Source organism: Capra hircus, chromosome 19 (assembly GCF_001704415.2).
Source record: "Capra hircus breed San Clemente chromosome 19, ASM170441v1, whole genome shotgun sequence".
Lineage (NCBI taxonomy): Eukaryota > Metazoa > Chordata > Mammalia > Artiodactyla > Bovidae > Capra > Capra hircus.
The window spans coordinates 43,495,988-43,514,319 of NC_030826.1; the positions used below are offsets into that span (position 1 = coordinate 43,495,988).

The following is an 18,332-nucleotide window of genomic DNA, read 5'->3' on the forward strand; positions in this document are numbered from 1 at the left end:
TCACTGTCTACTCAGACTCTTTAATCTGCACCCACAGCACCGGCCTCAACCCATCCTGGAGCTGAGCCCTTCCCTCCCCTTCGCCCGCCCCACCACACTAACAGTCCAGGCGGCAACACTGGTACTCTCCCCAGGGCGTCTCAGTCGACCCGGGCTGAGTTTTTAGGGAAGAGGGCTGGAGTAACCGGATCCGAGAGAAGCGCGCTAAGATGGGGTGGCTCTGGGAAGGTGCTGGCTCGGTGGCCAGCTTGGTGGCCAGAACTCGGAGAGAGGGGGCGTAAGTCGGGCCACGAAGGACCCCGGGGTCCAACCCCAGACCCACCGCTCAAGGGTGTGCTCCCACTGGCCCCTCACGCAGATCGCTTTACTGAGGAGATCGCTGCACAGGCGGATGGGACGCGGCCTGTCGGAGGCTCACCAGGGTCTCGTACCGCGTGGCCGGGCCGGCGTCACCCCCTCGTGGCAACAGTGTGTAATTACAGCCTGCGGGCGCACAGGGAAATCCGCGTCCACTGCCCGCTGAGGACCAGGCGCGAAGTTTGGGGTGTGGAGCTGTGCCCTGAGTTCGCTGAGTCCGGAAGGCTGACTATTCACCCTTAGGACCGTTTCCTGAACCTTGCTGCCTCTTAACCCGCTATCTACACGTTAACCTCACCTCTAGACAGGCACATCTCAGGATTAACCCCAAGAAATTTCCATTAGTTGACCTTTTTAACATATAAAGAACACACAAAAACATCTCAGTACAAATGACACGTATGAACTCTGTCCCACATCTTATCTTCATACATGCAACACACACACACACACACACATTCCTGTCTCCTCTGGAGAACACAGGAGCTTTCAGCCAAATGACGCAGGAATGCCAAGTAGCACCACAATACCTTAGCCCTGAGTGCCGCACAATACCCCAGCCCCCGGACGCCCACAGGCACACACGCAACACACCTCGGTCCAGCTCCCCAGCCCCAGCCTCTTCACCTCTCCCTCTCCTCCTCCTCACACTCACTAGGGAGCTCCCCATATCAAAAACCACCGCTCCAGCCCATGTCTCTACAACACTACTTTCCACACTTTAATGCCCATAGAATCCCCTAGGGGTCCCGTTAAACTGCAGATTCTCACTTGGTAGGCCTAAAGTGGACCCCAGACTGGGCATCTCTAACCATCTCCCAGGTGATGCCACGGACCACACTTTGAATTCCGTGGCCCTGCTTTTTTCTCCAGCCTCATTTTCTCCAGGACTTCCATGCTATGGTCTTATCCCATGCCCCTTCCCAACTCCCTGCCACTTGACTGCTCCCCCCCACCTCTCCACCACCCCTCTGAACAGTCACAGATGAGTGAAGCCAGTGGTCCTTTCTCAGGCTTTGGGACATCTACACAGAGGGCTGCCCCTTCCTTCTTGAAACATGGATTCAGGGTGACTCCTGGTGGGCCTCCTGCCCTGCACCCCCTCTAACCTCTCCTCTTCCTGCAGCCCTCCTTGGCAGCTCATGCCCAGGCCCAGGGGCTCATGTATAACCCTCTCTGTGCCTCTCCAGCCCTGACCTCTCTCCTGAGTTCCAGACCCCTTTTCCAATTGTCTGCTAGAAAGCTCTGCCTATGCCCTGAAAGCACCTTACGTCCACTTGTCTGAAACTAGCCTCCTAGGATCTCTGTAATAACGGTGGGAATTCCCTGGTGGTCCAGTGGTTAGGACTCTGTGCTTTCACTGCCAAGGGCACGGGTTTAGTCACTGGTCAAGGAAATAAGTTCCCCTAAGCTGGGTGGCATGGCCAAAAAAAAGTAATGCCTAACTTCCTGGCCTTGTGTGAGAATCAAGTTAATACATATCACATGCCTAGATCAGGAAGAGTTTGCCTTATTTGTTTTGCTGCGCTGCACAGCTTGTGGGATCTAAGTTCCAGGCCACAGCAATGAAAGCACCAAGTCCTAACCCCTGGGGTACCTGAGCATTCCCAGAATTCGCTATTATTATAGTGCGTGCTCAGTCACTCAGCTGTGTCTGACTCTTGGCAACCCTATGGACTAATAGCCCTCCTTTGTCCAAGTGAGAATCTATAGGGCTCTTTTGTCCATGGGATTCTCCAGGAAAGAATACTGGAGTGGGTTGTCATGCCCTCCTCCAGGGAATCTTCCCGACCCAGGGAATGAACCTGCCTCTCTGAGGTGGGGGTCTTTACCACTAGTGCTACCTAGGAAGTCCATTATTATAGTAGCCCTTCCTGAAATAAATATCCTCGATACCTAGAGATTATAAACTCAAGAAAGACCCTTCTTATCATAAGGTTATGGACAAAGCCTTCTTTCTCCCTGTGTTTCCTTCTGTCATCTCAGATAGAGAGGCTCTATCAGATGTTAACATGTCTGCATGCCAGCCTCGTCTTTCTTAAACCACGGATCCTTTATTCCTTTTAACAAATCCCCAGGACAGCAGGGTGAGCGGGGCAGAGAGTAGAGAGCCCCCTGCTGGACAAGAGGCTCGTGACACACTTAGAACTGAAAATCTTAAATCCATAAATCTGTGGGTTTCCTTCTCCACCTTGTATTATGTATTTATGGAGTATTTATTATTTCACATATTTATGCCTTGGAGGAAAACTGCTTGGAAGGAAAAAACTAGTTTTTATTAAGTGTTTACATTATGTCAGACTGGGAACATACACATGTGGGAATTCATTAAATCTTGTATTTTGCAAATGTCCAAGCATTCATAGAGAAGGCAATGACAACCCACTCCAGTACTCTTGCCTGGAAAATCCCATGGATGGAGGAACCTGGTAGGCTGCAGTCCATGGGGTCGCTAAGAGTCGGACACGACTGAAGTGACTTAGCAGCAGCAGCAAGCATTCATAAAAGTTGAGATTGTACAGTGAATCCCCTGGAGCCATCACCCAGCTTCAACAAGTGTCAGCTCCTAACTCATGGTCAGTCTTGTGGCTTTGTTCCTCCACCCCACTTTCTGTTCTCTTGGCTTTTTTGAAGCAAATTCAAGGCATCTTATCATTTCACTTATAAATATCCCATATGTACACTAAAAAACATGGAATCATTTTTAAAACATTAATGCACAATCAAATAACACCTAAAAATTAAAATACAAAATATCTTTTGTGCTCCAATTTCCCTGATTGTCAAAACACTTACTGTTTGTTTGAATCAGAATCCAAATAAGAAACAACAAGGTCCTATTGTATAGTACAAGGAACTATATTCAATACCTTATGATAAACCAGAATAGAAAAGAATATGAAAAAGAATATATACATGGCTACCCACTCCAGTATTCTTGCCTGGAGAATCCCATGGACAGAGAAGACTGGCGGGCTACAGTCCATGGGGTCACAAAGAGTTGGACATGATTGAGCGACTAACACACACACACACATATAACTGAATCACTTTCCTGTATAGCAGAAATTAACACAACATTGTAAATCAACTATACTTCAATTTTTTTAAAAAAAAGGAATCCAAATAAGGACGAAAAGGGACTTTCAAAATACATCTTTTGACTTAAGTGTTCGTCCTTTCCCCTCCTCCTCTTTTCCTTGAAATTTGTTGAACAAATCGGGTTGTTTGTCCTACAAAATTTACCAGGAATTGGCTGACTGCATGCCCACCGAGAGCTTTACATCTTCACCATGATGCAGTGAGATCAAGTTTTATGATCTTTCCCCCATTTTACAGGTGAGAAAACTGAGGCTCAGAGAATACATGCCTTGCCAAAACCTCTATAATCAAAGAAGCAGCAGAGCCCAGGCCTCCTGTCTTCCATCCAGAAAAGAAAAAAAAAAATGGAACCTCATCCTCAGAGCCCCTAGTTCAGTACCTGGCATGTACGTACTGAACAGTGAAGAGGGCTGCCTCAGGGCAGCCTGTGAACACAGATTCCACAGACCTGGCAAACCATGAAGCCAACCTTTCCTTGCCGTGGGTTCTGCTTTTTATTTTTATTTTTTGCCACACTACAAGGCCTGTGGGATCTTAGTCCTCTGACCAGGATGAGATCTGCCCCCCCTGCTTTGGAAGCACAGAGTCCTTAACCACTGGACCGCCAGTGAAGTCTCATACAGCCTCTGCTTCTTTCTCTCTGTTCTCTCTTCAATAATTCATCCAATAAATAGTTGCTGGACACTTCTCACATGCCAGATGCCATCACAGCATGTGAATGAGTGCGGCTGCGTGCCTCTGTACATGGGTAGATGGGTGTGGTCTCAAGGAGGAGTGGGTTGGGCTTCTAACTCTGGATGTTGTACGTGTATGTCTGCATGTGTGTGTGCACAAGTCTGTGTACATTTGAATCTCCGGATCTACATGTCCCTGAAACTGTCCATGACTACAGCTAGGTGTATACCTACATGCTCTCAGTACCTTTGCACATATATGTGCGTGTGTTTCTATGTATGACAGTTGCTGAGAAAGTCTCTGCAAATGTGCAAATGTGTGTCTGAGCAGAACTCTCTCTCTCTCTACATCTGTGTGTCTACACTGCGTACCCATGTGCACATGTGTGTCCGTGAGACTGCAGATGCTGGGGGTCTCCAGGTTGTGCACTCTGTGTCTGCGTACCTGTGTGCATCTTAACGGATGGTGTGGGTCTCTGCCTTTGTCTGATCTGTGTATCTGTGTGTGTGTTTCTTCCTGTGCTATGATTGAGACTGTCAGCTGTCAACCCTGGCCCCTCACCTGCCCAGATTCCTGTTACCTCCATGTCCACTTATACTAAGTGGCAGCCAAGGAGGACTCTAATGGGAGGGAAAACCTTGACCCTTCAAACCTGCCCCTGTGTCCAGGGCTGAGGCCCCTGCTGAGGGGAGGTGTCTGGAGGAGTTAGAAGGTTATTTCTGCTCCCAGCATCTTGAGGACCCAAGACCTGATAAGTGCCCTGGGACTTCCTTGATGGTCTAGTAGTTAAGAATCCACCTTGCATTGCAGGGGATGCAGGTTGCATCCCTGGGCAGGGAACTAAGATCCCACATGCCTTGTAGCAACTAAGTGTAGCTTGTTGCAACTACTGAGTCCCCATGCTACAACACCACAACAAAGGCTCCCATATAATGCAACAGAGATCCTATGTGCTGCAAGTAAGACCTGAAGCAGTCAAATAAATAAATATTAAAAAAAAAAAAGATAGGAGCCCAGTTCTGAGCCCATTGACAACAGATCTTGCTCTGAAAAATGAGGGAAAAACAAAATTCAAGCTGGAATCATAGACCAACAGTGATCCTGCAGGCCTTCAGGTCAGAGGGCGGGTTAGGCGAGGGTGCTGACCCCACACACCCACAGACGTCTCCTCCAGAAGGCAGGGTCGGTTCCCAACCATAGGCTGGCCTGCCCCAGGGATAGTGACCCCAGGGTCATCTGGCCTGGAGTTAATCATCTACTTGGGGTATCCCTGGGTGCCATTGGCTGTCTGCGGACACAGCCCTCTGGGCTGAAGCCCAAGAAGAGGGAAGGAGATCCCCAGCCAGCGTCAGCCCCACCAGCCAGGGGAAATGGGGTGGATGCTCTTGGCTACTGGTCCTGGTGGGCCCTCGGGAAGCCCCCCAGCTGAAGAGAGAGACACTAACCCTGCCCTCAGGGAGCCCAATCTGAAAAGAGAGGTCGTCCTTGCCCTCACAAAGGCCCCGAGTTGGCAAGAGGCAGGACTCAACTGCAGCTGGCGGGGAAAGACCTGGAAGAATTGATGAGGGGCCAGGACAGAGGCAGGGATCCAGAGCAGCAAAGGCAGGAGAGACCCAGAAGCGGGAAACTGAGTAGGGAGGTGTTGAGGAGGCACTCTGAGGAGGGGCTTGGATGGAGAGACCAGGAAGGGAAAGCACATTTGAGGGTGGGGCTCTCTGAGAGCAGAAAGAAGGAAAATCAAGATGCCCCAGTGGATTCTGGGAAGTGGGGGGCGGGCGGCAGCAGTAAGGAGAGAAGAGAAAGGCAGCCCTGGAGTTGGCCCCACAGGGCAAGGTGTACAAACCCTCCCTCTCATTGCTTCACTCTCTGTTGGAACTCAGAATTTCGAAGTAGGGAAATGGAAAAGTAAGCGGAAATCACAGAGGTCAGCGTCTTTTAATGGGGGAGGCGCAGGAAGGACTGGTGCATTCAGCCGGCATCCTCTGCAGTACTCAGGAGAGAAGAACCCAGACTATGCTCCCCACGCAAGCAAAGCCCCAGGAGTCCTGAGTTCCAGCACAGGGGACACAGAGCTGTGCAGGGGTGGGGCGGTGGGGGGAGGCCCAAGGGTGCCAAGGGTCTGGCCGTGACACTAACAAGCTGTGTGACCTCAGCCAATTCATCACCCCTCTGCAGTTGGTTTCACCCTCCATAAAGACAGAGGGTGGGACCCCATCAGAGGATAGTGCCCCCGAGGGCAGGATGTGTACCAGATTGCGCACTGGGTGTTTTTAAGCAGCACATGTATACAGTATTAAGCAATAATGAATCACATCCTATGAAAGTTTTCAAGTCCTTTGCACATCTTGCTTAATAACATGAATCAGGAACAAAACTGCTTTGCCTCAAAGACCACCTCCACTGCTCATGAACTGAATGACCTTGGCCCTCACACATTTCTGTGCCTCAGTCTCCTCATCTATAAAATGGGTATAATAAAAGTGTCCATTCTGGAGTCATTGTAAGGCTTCAGTGAGTTACTATTTGTGAAGTGCTTTGCACAGGGCCTGGTGTTCTGCATGTGTCAGCAGCTATTCTACCAAGGAAGAAGCCTCAAGCTTGCTATGGGATCTCTACCTTCCTAACCATCTTTGTTTCCAACAGAAGCAGTCAACACTATCCAGCTGGAATTTATAACATTTTTTAACCTGTTTATTTGTAAGGCTTTCTTACAAGTGACATCAGCTTTCTAGTTACAGTCCTGATGTGGATAAATTTAAAATTTATCCACAAAGACAAAATTCTTCAAGGTGGCACCCAGTGGCTGGGGTTTGGCAAACCCTGGTAACCTCCACGTGATTCCATCTTCTTTGAGCTCAAACGGGGCAGAGGCTTCCCCGACCTCTGGGCTTTCACTCTTGCCTCCTTCCTTAGTCAGCTGGCTGCTCTGCCCTCTTGCCCTAGTCAGACTCCTCCTTGGTTGTTCAAGACCCTGCTGAGCGCCAGAGCCACCTGTGGGGCCCCTGAGCCCTTCTGAAACCGGCCTTGGCAGTAGCTTAGACACGCAGCCACCCTTTATCTCGGCCTCGTGACTCTCGCTAGTGGGTTCCGTCACCCCCCTCCAGGGGCGGGGAATCCTGTCAGCGCCGCCCTCTGACCCATGGCCCGACCCGCGGCCCCCTACCCCGTCGTCGCCCCGCCCCGAACGGCCCAGCCCCGCCCCGCGGCAGGTTAAGAGGCCCCAGAAGGCAGGAGCTCCTGACAGACGGTCACTAGTGGGGGGGCGATTCGGTCTGGTTGTCATGGCGACGGTGCGTAAGGCCTGGGCCCTCTGGGCAGCGCCTGTGGGCGGGAGGCTCCGGGGCCCCCGAGGCACTGGGAGCACCAGGAGGCTGAGCTGCGGCGCGCGGCGGCAGGCGACCAGGGGTACCAGCCCGGGACGCCGGCTCAGCACGGCTTGGGGGCCGGCCCAGCTAGCCCGAGAGGAGGCCGAGGGAGCCAAGGACGACGTCCATCCGTCTGCAGCGGAGGAGCCGTTGTGGACGCCGCCCCCCGCGCCCCCGGTGCCCCCCGATTCCCCGGGGCCCCCCGCTGGCCGCTCGCTGGTGCAGCGAGACATCCAGACCTTCCTGAACCAGTGCGGGGCCAGTCCCGGGGAGGCGCACCACTGGCTCACGCAGTTCCAGGCCTGCCATCACTCCGCCGACAGGCCCTTCGCCGTCATCGAGGTGAGCCGAGCCCGGCGTCGGGCTGGGTCACAGACCGTGGGTGGGGGCTGTGTGCCGATGTGTCGCCGGGTCTGGCAGGACGGGCTGTCGATCGGGGAGGGGAACCAGGAAGGGGATCAACGGAGCCCTAACGAGCGCCCGGGACTGGGAGAGGCCGCGGCCCTCGAAAAGCCTGGCTCCTAGCCCGGTGAGGAGTCTGGGGTCTCCAGCCGGTGGAATAAGATGCGCCAGAGTAGTCCTCCCACCCTGGGCACAGTTAGGGGTTCAGTTGGCCATCGGGGAACCTGGAGAGAAGCTGCCTGTGTCACCCCTCCCCCTAAGGTGTCCTAGAGTCCAAGGTCGCAGGGAGGAGCCGAGCGAGGAACGCTAGTGTGAGATAAGAGGATGATGGCAAGACCCAATGGGGCAAAGGGCAGAGCAGGTGGGCGCAGGTGACCAGAAATGGGGTCTGATAACTCCTGGGCAGGATGGGGACCCCCCCTCAGAGGGGACCCTGAGGACCAGGCTGGAGGAACGAGCAGGTGAGGAAGGAGTCAGGGTGGGCGTCGTGCCCCCTGAACGCCCACGCCTCCGCAGGTGGAGGAGGAGGTGATCAAGTGCCCGAAGGCAGTATCCAGCCTGGCCTTCGCCCTGGCCTTCCTGCAGCGCATGGACATGAAGCCATTGGTGGTCTTGGGGCAGCCTGCTCCCACGGCGCCCTCGGGCTGTCTTTCCTTCTGGGAGGCCAAGGCACAGCTCGCCCAGAGATGCACGGTGCTGGTGGACGCCCTGCGGCACAATGCGGCAGCCGCCGTGCCTTTTTTTGGCGGCGGGTCTGTGCTGAGCGCTGCTGAGCCAGCCCCTCACGCCAGGTGAGTGCCGACCCTGCCTGTCCCGGCGTCCTCGGATCACGCCGCTCGGCCTGCGCAGCCCCAGCCCCGCGGGGCCCGGAGGCGATCTCCTTGAGCCCCGCGTCTGGCCCACAGCTACGGTGGCATCGTCTCTGTGGAGACCGATCTGCTCCAGTGGTGCCTGGAGTCCGGAAGCATCCCCATCCTGTGTCCCATTGGGGAGACCGCCGCGCGCCGCTCGGTGCTCCTGGACTCGCTGGAGGTGACCGCGTCTCTGGCTAAGGCGCTGCGGCCCGCCAAAATCATCTTCCTCAACACCACAGGAGGCCTGCACGACGGCAGTCACAAGGTGTGTCTCTTCCTTTCGGGCTCCAGTCCCTGCGCCTCCGCACCTCCGCTGAGTGTCTCTCTTGCGGCCCCTGCGCGCCTCCCTTATCGGCCCCAGAGTCAGACTCTTCGAAGCCGCATGGGTCGGGAATGGAGTGTCAGGGAGAGATTCAGCCTACGGTGTTCAGATCTGAGCCCTCCCTGGTGGAGGACTCCGGGAGGAAGTTAGGGAAAAGGGGTTAAGTGAGGAGAGGTCCGTAGGGCGGGACGCAGTCCTGGTGCGGCTGCAGGTCGGAGGCTCACCCCCTAGTCCGGGACACAGGTCCTGAGTAACGTGAACCTGCCCGCCGACCTGGACCTGGTGACCAATGCCGACTGGGTGAGCACTAAAGAACGCCAGCAGATTCGACTCATCGTGGACATTCTTAGTCGCCTGCCCCATCACTCCTCCGCCGTCATCACTGCTGCCAGCATGTTCCTCACCGAGCTCTTCAGCAACAAGGGTGAGGGCGAGGGCAGGGGCGGGCCGGGGTTTGGGGTCGCGCGGGGCAGGAGAAGCCACAGTAAAGGCTTCCTGCCCTTGCCAAACCTGGGGGAGGTTTGCAAGGAGGTGGACCGGCCTGGGCTGGAACTTGGGTGAAACTAGGCAGGTGGGCGGGACTTGGCCAGGGGTGGGAGGAACCACAGACCCAGCGGACCCAAGTGGAATGAGTAGCTCAGCTGGTAAAGAATCCGCCTGCAAGGCAGGAGACCCCGGTTCGATTCCTGGATCGGGAAGATACGCTGCACAAGGGATAGGCTACCCACTCCAATATTCTCGGGCTTCCCTAGTGGCTCAGACGGTAAAGAATCCGTCTGCAATGCGGGAGATCTGGGTTCGGAAGATCCCCTGGAGAGGGCTGGTAACCCATTCCAGTATTCTTGCCTGGAGAATCCCAATGAACAGAGGAGCCTGGTGGGCTCCCTCCAAGGAAGGGGTCGCAAAGAGTCCGACGCGACAAAGCGACTAAGTACACACACCGCACAGGAGAGGTGGGCGGGGCCAGGAGCCGGGTGGGCAGGGATGGGCGGGACTAGGGGAAGTAGGTGGAACCACAGGTGAGTGGGAGGGCGGGGTGGGGGGCAGGGGAACTCCAGGGACGAACTGCCTAGGAAACGCATCTCCCTGAGTGAAGAGCACAGACAACTCTATACAGACCATAGGAAGCATCTTATCGTGGAGAGCTCCCAAAGAAGGTAACTGTCCCACCAGCCACCTTCCTATCTGGAACCTCCACCAGGCTGCGCAAACTTAGGAGTGGAGGGGACCTGGATCTCGGGCTGAACGAACCGCTCCTCCTTCATCCCACCCCCAGGTTCCGGGACGCTGTTCAAGACTGGCGAGCGGATGCTGAGAGTGCGTTGCTTGGACAGCCTGGACCAGCGCCGCCTCGTGAACCTGGTCAACGCCAGCTTCGGCAAAAAGCTCCGAGACGACTACTTGGCCTCGTTGCGCCCGAGGCTGCACTCTGTCTACTTCTCTGAGGGGTGAGCCTGAGGCCCCAGAGGGCAGGGGCCACGGGACAAGCCGGAGAGCTTTGGGTCAAGAAGAGGTCCCAGCCTGCCTCTCCCCCGCTGCGCCAGGTACAACGCGGCCGCCATTCTGACCACGGAGCCCGTACTGGGGGGGACCCCGTATCTAGACAAGTTTGTGGTGAGCTCCAGCCGCCAGGGCCAAGGCTCCGGCCAGATGCTGTGGGAGTGCCTGCGGCGGGACCTGAAGACGCTTTTCTGGCGCTCCCGGGTCACCAACCCCATCAATCCCTGGTAGGTTCTGCCCTTCCTGGCTCCCTCTCCACCTCTCACCAGCCATGCCGGGAATCCACTAACCTGGAAGGCTGGGCTTCCCCTTCTTTCATTAGCCACCTTTCCCCCATGAGAGATGGCTGGCACATCAGTGTGGCCCCATATTCCCCAGGGAGCAGACCACACAGGGAGCCTGAGATTTCCCTAGAGGCAGAGCACACTTAACTCTGCTTTGTCCTGTTAAGGTAGATGCCTTGAAGACAGTCTGCACCGGGGACACAGCCTGCCTCTCCCAGGGTCTAGAGAAATTCAGCCCCTTACCGTTTTAGTCCAGGCCCAGTTGCCAAGCTCTGACCCCATTGCATCTCCATTGGGACACCCCCTCCTCTCTTTCCTTCTGCAGTTATCTCCTCATTCCCCTACTACTCTGCTCTGTGGGCACCAAGAACAGAACAAGAACCCCTCCTCGGGCTGCACAGCCAAGGCAGTGTGGAGAGGAAAAGGCGGCCCCACTCTAACCCTCCTAGCTGTGTGACTTTGGCTAGTTAGCTAACTTCTCTGAGCCTTGGCTGCTCCTCTGTGAAAATAGCATAACACCAGGCTATTGGCCGGTGCTATGAGAATAAAATCAGATTACAAACCTCAGGTTCTAGTAGAGTGTTCAGCACATACAAGCATACCCCAGAGATATTACCAGTTTGGTTCCAGACCTCCACTATAAAGTGAATATTGCAATGAAGCAAATCACATGAATTTTTTGGTTTCCTGGTATATATGAATGTTTACACTATATTGCAGCCTGTTAAGTGTGAAATAGAATTATGTCTAAAAAAACAATGTACATACCTCAAATTTAAAATAGTTTTATTGCTAAAAACTGCTAACCATCACTTGAGCCTTCAGTGAACAGTCATCTTTTTGCTGGTGGAGGGTTTGAAATATTTCAAAAATTACCAAAATGAAACAGAGACATGAAGTGAGCAAACGTCTGTTGGAAAAATGACACTGACAGACTTGCTCCACAAGGTTTGCTTTACAAACCTTCGATTTGTAAAAGAACACAGTATCTGCAAAGCACAATGTGCTAAGCTGCTTCAGTTGTGTCTGTTTGAAACTCTATGGATGGTAGCCTGCCAGGCTCCTCTGTCCTTAGGATTCTCCAGGCAAGAGTACTGGAGTGGGCTGCCATACCCTCCTCCAGGGGATCCTCCAGACCCAGGGATTGAACCCAGGTCTCTTATGTCTCCTGCACTCGCAGGCGGGCTTTTTACCACTAGCGCCACCTTAGTGAAACACAAAACGTGGTATGCCAGTAGTAGGTTCTCAATAAATGAACCAGTGAGTAGTGAGCCCTGCTGCTGCTGCTAAGTCGCTTCAGTCGTGTCCGACTCTGTGCTACCCCACAGACGGCAGCCCACAAGGCTCCCCTGTCCCTGGGATTCTCCAGGCAAGAACACTGGAGTGGGTTGCCATTTCCTTCTCCAATGCATGAAAGTGAAAAGTCAAAGTGAAGTCTCTCAGTAGTGTCCGACCCTCAGCGACCCCATGGACTGCAGCTTTCCAGCTTCTCTGTCCATGGGATTTTCCAGGCAAGAGTACTGGAGTGGGGTGCCACTGCCTTCTCCGGTAGTGAGCCCTGGCCTTGCCTAAAACCTATCTCCCACCCCCACCAGGTACTTCAAACACAGCGATGGCAGCTTCTCCAACAAGCAGTGGATCTTCTTCTGGTTTGGCCTGGCCGATATTCGGGACTCTTATGAGCTGGTCAACCATGCCAAGGGGATACCAGACTCCTTCTGCAAGCCAGCTTCTGACCCAGGCAGCTGACCCTCTCTACCAGCCCTTCAGGCCCTGGGACAGCCAGTGTGGACTAAAGGCCATGCCTGCTAGAGGAGACCCAAGGCAGCCACAGGCCGGACCAGGCATGCTGGCTGAGTGAACTGCAGAGGAGGCAGCAGCTGTTACTCTACCCTGCCCAGAGAAGGGCACCCAACGGAGGACAAGCACAGGAAGGAAAAGGGCCTGCCCAAGACCCCCTGCTTGCTCCAAAACCACAACCAGATGGCCCTGAATTTTCAGTCTAGGAATTTGGAGGGAGGAGGGCTTGCCTTTAAGGGCTCTACTCAAGGCTGAGGGTGGGCCAGTGTCTTTGACCACTGTGCTGTTTTGAGGCTTCCTTGCCCAAAATATCACCCATATCTGCCTTATAGTCCACCATTCATTTTAATTCCTTTGGGTCTTGAAACATCTCGGGAGGCCTTGATTAAAATGCAAGTACTTGTCTGAAAGTCAGCTCACACTTGAAATTAGCATTGACCCTCTGGGAGCAACATCTTGAGGGATGGGGAACCAGGGGACTCCTAGAGGAAGAGAGGAGCTAAATGAGGCCAAGGCCCCGAGACCTCCCTCAGCCAACTGTCAGCAGCCCCCAGAGGGCCTCCCCTATCCCTCAGTTAGGAAACATCTTCCATTCCACAAACCGGACTGACAGCAGCCCCATCTCCCTTACCAGGCAGGGCTCAGAGCCAAGCCCAGACTCAGAGGTCTTCCCCTCGGCCCCTCTGGAGTTGTGTCTCCATCTTTGCAGGAGCAGGACATTTCAGACAGGTCAAAGTCCAAAGCCTGAGGCTGCATTCGACATTTCTGACCCCTATGATGTGCCAGGCTCCATACTGGCTGCTGAGGCTACTTTCTGTCAGGAGGTGTGTGGATGTGTAGGGAGGGACCAGGGGCTGTTGAGACCAACCCCCCTAGAGCAGCCTGTCTTCCCTGAGGAGAGGGGTGGTGTTGAGCAAACAGCTTGGTGTAGGCTTTAAACAGACCTGGCCTGGAATCCAGATCTGTGGCTTCAGGCTAGCAGCTCAATCTTCTCTGAGCCTCCATTTCCTCATCTGTGAAATGAAAATTCCTCGGCCTCAGAGTGGACCCTTAATCAGTCCTCTCCCTCTAGCTGCCCTCACCAAAGATTTCTCTCAAAAGAGCTGGCATCAAATGGGGAGGAAAAGACAAGCCACGAGAGGGACTGAGTGAAAGGTCGAAGCGTGTACTGCAGGGAGCATTTGCAGACTTGAAGAGAGAGCCCAAGGACAGTGGGGACTCTCAGGACAGGAGTAAGGTCATGGGCGGGTCAAGGTGGGGCTTACCCGGGTATGGGCTTTCAAGAAACCCAAGAGCAATCCCAGCCAATGGCAAAGTGCCCCGTGGGGAGAACAGAGAAGCAAAGCCAAACGTCTATATAAAATGTTTAATTTTGGAGGACTGTGTGGTCTGGTGTTTGGGAGGGCACTCACCCACAGCAGGCCAACCACGGAGCTGGAAACAGAAGGCCAGAGGCAGGAAGTTGGCCCCTGCCTGCCCCACCCCTGCACACTCCAGAGTAGACTGGGGCCTGCTCTGCCCTCGAGGTGGGTGACAGCTAGTGCTGTGTCTGCTCCTGGCACACCCTGAGAGCCCACGACTTCCGTAGTGCCCAGCCCCTCTACTCCACCTGGGCCTGATCCATGTGTCAGTACTCGGTGTCAGTCTCAGAAAAGCACTGCAGAGCCTAGCTGCATCTGCCAGGCTCAAAGAGGGATCTTTCACACTGGCTCACTTCCGGTTCTTGGTCTTCCTCTCTCTGTCTCCCACTCTCAGTGTCCCCTGCCCTCAACCCCTGCCCCCACAGCCCTGCCTTACTCCGTTTCCTGGGACAGGAGACCCAGGAGAACAGCTGGCCTCAGCTCTCCTCAGAACAAACAGGAAAAGGAAACCCGTAGGGCAGAGTCATCAGGGCTCCCACCCCACCAAGGCCTGAGCCCAGGAACTGGGGAAGAGACCTGCCTCTTGCCAACATACACATACACACATGCACATAACGCAAAGGATCAAACAAACAGACCAAAAAGCATAAATAAACATAACTGGGCCAGCAAGGAGGAATGGACGGTGGCCTTCAGTGGCTCCCTGCACCCAATTCTCAGACTCGCGCTGCACAACTCAGCCGTCAGTGGCCAGGATGACAGCGGCCCCGAAGATGCCCACACTCTCTCCAAGGAGCTTCATCTGGTTCCAGAATTCAACGCGTCGCGTGTTGTGCCAGTAGGCCACATTGCCGTCAATGAGCAGCATAACCGGGGGCAGCAGGACAGCCAAAATCTGGGCAGCCAGGGTCACGTAGTAGCCCGACAGGAAGGCCAGGGCCAGGACGCCATAGAGCACGAAGAAGAGCTGGACCATCAGCTCCCCGCCCGGGAGATGGTTCAGATACGCCAGCCGGTCCTCCTTGCTGTGCTGCAGTGAGTAGGCCTAGAGACACACCGTCCTCTGAGGCTCCGAATAGGCTGAGAAGCCTATTCTGGGAAGGCCACCCCTGAGAGGCAAGCCAGCCCCTACCAGGTGGGCTTTGGACTCCCCTCTCAGACTTGGGGCTTTCTGAAAGTAAGACCTGTGTCTCCCCTCGGACGAGGGAGCTCCGTGAGGCCCGGGTCTCTGTCACTCCTGACCCTGGGGGCTCAGAAGGAAAGAGGGTCCACAGTCAGGCTGGGGCTCTCACCTCTGAATACAGAGCTCTGCACATGGGAGATGGTGCTCTGTATCTAAGATGAAGCTAAGTGACCTGAGGCCCATTGACATTCCCTTCCACACTGGCCCCACTCCCAGCACCAGGGAGAATGTAACTGGCTCTGCCAGGCAGCCCCATCAGCTCTAAGTGGCAAAGCCCCAGGTGGGACCTGAACTCTACCAAACCTCTCCTTTGTCCCCTCTCTCAGTCCTCTGGGGGGTGAAGCCATGAGAGGCCCAGTCCCTCTTGTCCTCCTGGCTCTCAGGCTTGGGACTGAATGGTCAAGTCACCCTCTTCTCTCCCTGGTAGCAATAATGTTGGAAGAAGGGACTCTGAGCCAGGTCTCAGGCACTTGAAAGGCTCCCAAGGCCCAGAAGCTGGAGGGGGCAACTGCTGGGAGTCAAGCCCTCAGGAACTACATGCAAGCCTCGTTCTGTCCACCTCCCTGGGTTCTGCCAGGCACCAGGCATCGGTTCACAGCTCACTCCCAGTAAAGCACCTCCAGTCAACAATCCCCCAACCTACCACACAGACGAGGTAGATGCCCAGGAAGACCTGGCCGGTGGACTGGAGGGAACGGCTGCGGGGTTTCCGACGGTACAGCTCCCCAGCACCGCTGGCCAGCACAAGAAAGCCACCGATGATGGCAACTGTACGTGAGTACATACGGACCTAGGCCAAGGCGAGGGGACCCCGATCAGAAACTGAAGCCATTGCACTTCTCCTGGCTGCTCGAAGCACAGAACTGCCCATCTCTACACATCCCGGTTCATCTGATGAACCCTCTTACCATTACCATGACCAGGTAGAGCAGAGAAAGATAATTCTTTTTATCAGAAGTGGAAATTGAGGCCCAGAGGGGTTAATAAACTTGTCCAAGGTCCTACAGAAAGTGGCAGAACCCAGATACCAAGTGTTGCCCCTCTCCCCATCCCCAGGTCTGTACATTCAAAGTTCAATATTCTTTCTGCCATAGGGTATACTTTGTTCCCCAAACTAACCAATGATCTCACTGTCCAGTAGCTATTCTCACACCTGCCTCCCCTAATTGACTGCCAGTCCATTCCTTGCTGGTAATGCCTTGGTCCAGGCCCATCTCCAAGCCTGTAGTGCCTGGCACAAGTCCTGGAATCTATAGGATTGAATGCTGCCCTCGGATTAGATAAATTTCATAAAATCTGATGGGTGGACTAGGTACTCTCTAAGGTTCCTTTCTCCCTGGTTCTGATAACTAATGGTGTAGAGTTCTGGGAACCAGGTGACCTGGGTTCTGGTCCCACCTGTAATGCTAACTGCGGTGTAATTTTGGGAAAGTCTTGTTTCCCATCTCTGGACCTCAATTTCTGCACTCTGAGGGGGAGGTTTGCTGGTCTCTAAGGTCCTTCCGTTCTTGTGGTCTGTAATAACCGCTACAAATCAAGGGGTTCAACCTTCCCAGGCTTCTCACTGTGCTCCTGGCTAATAACAGGCAATGTCCAGCTGTCCCAGGCACCGGCTTCCCCAGCACTACAGCCAAATCCCACCTAGGGGCGAGGTGCTCACCTTCAGCCAGTCCCCGTAGTGGACGTAGCCCCCGATGTAGGCGGCATAGGTGCTAATGGCAAGCTGGAGTGCGGCCCCCAGCGCGAACCAGCGCCGCTTCACTCCAAAGGACATGAAGCTAGCGCACAGCACGGCTGCCCCCATGTCGAAGTACAGGTAGGGTACTGGGATGTCGGGCTTCCTGCGAGTAGGGAAGGGGGAAGGAACGAGGACAGAGGGAAGCAAAGGATGAAGCGGGAAGAAGAGTCTTGAGACTCCTCGGGTTCCCGCAAGCTCCACTGCTTCTCCAAACCTGAGCCCCCTCTCATGGCTAGGACCCCCGCACTAAGCTCGATGCCCACCATGCTCCAGACCACAGTCCCTAACAAGTCTGAGGTCCCAGTTCCTTCCAGTCCAAGGGTCCCAACTTCTAAGCCACAACTTCTTCCCCACCTCACCGCACCCCCATTCTTAGGACGGGCCGGACCGCCCCCACCACATTCGGCGACCGCACGGACCCGCTCACCGGCGCGCCTCGGCCCTCTCAGCATACAGCATGAGCTGGCTGAAGCAGCCCCAGAAGGGGCAGCGTGTGAGCAACACAGAACCCAACTGCATGATCAGCTGCAACATCCACCGTCGCGAACCCATCTTCGACGCCATCTTGAGGAAGGGCAGTCCGCCGCAGCCTCACCCGGCGGCCAGGGAAAGGCCGGCGCGAGGATGCGACGCGCAACTTCCGGGTCTCGCGGTTTTTTTCCCCGCCGCGCCCCCCCCCCGGCTTCCGTCGGGAAACAAAGCTCTCACTCTCTAGTTCTGGACTGAAGAAAGTATTGTAGCTGCAGGATTCCGTTTTTCTTTCTGCCGAGGGAGCCTCGGGGTCCTTTCTTATAGCTGCAAAACTGAAAACTAGAGTAGAGGAAGGAATAGTAAGCGAACTAGCCTTTGAATACAGCTAAACCTGGGCTCCAGCTCTAATGCAACTCTGTGACTTTCAACATATCTGCTATACTTCCCAAGATTCATCTGGGAAACTGGAATGACATCGACGTCACAGGGTTGGTCCCAGCACACAGTAGGGGTTCAGTGAATGGTGTACACAACACACACACACACAGAGGAAATCACACACACGAAATCCCTCTGCTTCTGTTTTAGGTTTAGAGTAAGAGGGTCTGCTCAGAGCCACTTGTAGACAACTTTGGTCTTGATTTGCCTTTCTTCTGTCCCCTGAGAGGAGAGAGACCTGACGAGGAAATATGGGTCATCTCAAGCAGTCCATCCCTCCAGCTCTAGTGCTCCGACTCTAGCCCAAGCTACACTTTTTTCAGTTTAGCTGCATCAAGCTTCCGACTGGTCTCCCCCACTTTTTCTTTGGACTTGTTTGTTCTCAGATCCCTATCTTGTTCTCATAACCATCAGGCACCTCTCCCTTGACTCAGTACATTAGCGATTGTATATTTGTGACTTGTGTATTGATGACTAGAT

At 54.5% G+C, this 18,332-nt stretch overlaps 2 protein-coding genes across 3 annotated transcripts; one reads left to right on the plus strand and one right to left on the minus strand.

Moving 5' to 3' along the window:
- Positions 7,314-13,071, plus strand: NAGS (N-acetylglutamate synthase). The gene is made up of 7 exons (XM_018065195.1): positions 7,314-7,841; positions 8,418-8,692; positions 8,807-9,020; positions 9,321-9,501; positions 10,354-10,525; positions 10,622-10,804; positions 12,457-13,071. The coding sequence occupies exons 1-7, from the start codon at positions 7,416-7,418 to the stop codon at positions 12,608-12,610; spliced, it is 1,605 nt and encodes a 534-aa protein (XP_017920684.1). The 5' UTR covers positions 7,314-7,415; the 3' UTR covers positions 12,611-13,071.
- On the minus strand, positions 14,013-18,119 carry TMEM101 (transmembrane protein 101). 2 transcript variants are annotated; one of them, XM_005693915.3, is made up of 4 exons: positions 17,371-18,119; positions 16,866-17,046; positions 15,849-15,995; positions 14,013-15,067 (listed from the first exon to the last, which is right to left on the minus strand). In XM_005693915.3, the coding sequence occupies exons 1-4, from the start codon at positions 17,505-17,507 to the stop codon at positions 14,759-14,761; spliced, it is 774 nt and encodes a 257-aa protein (XP_005693972.1). In that variant the 5' UTR covers positions 17,508-18,119; the 3' UTR covers positions 14,013-14,758. The 2 variants fall into 2 exon arrangements, with proteins under 2 accessions (XP_005693972.1, XP_013827975.1); XM_013972521.2 differs by having other exon boundaries at positions 17,363-17,493.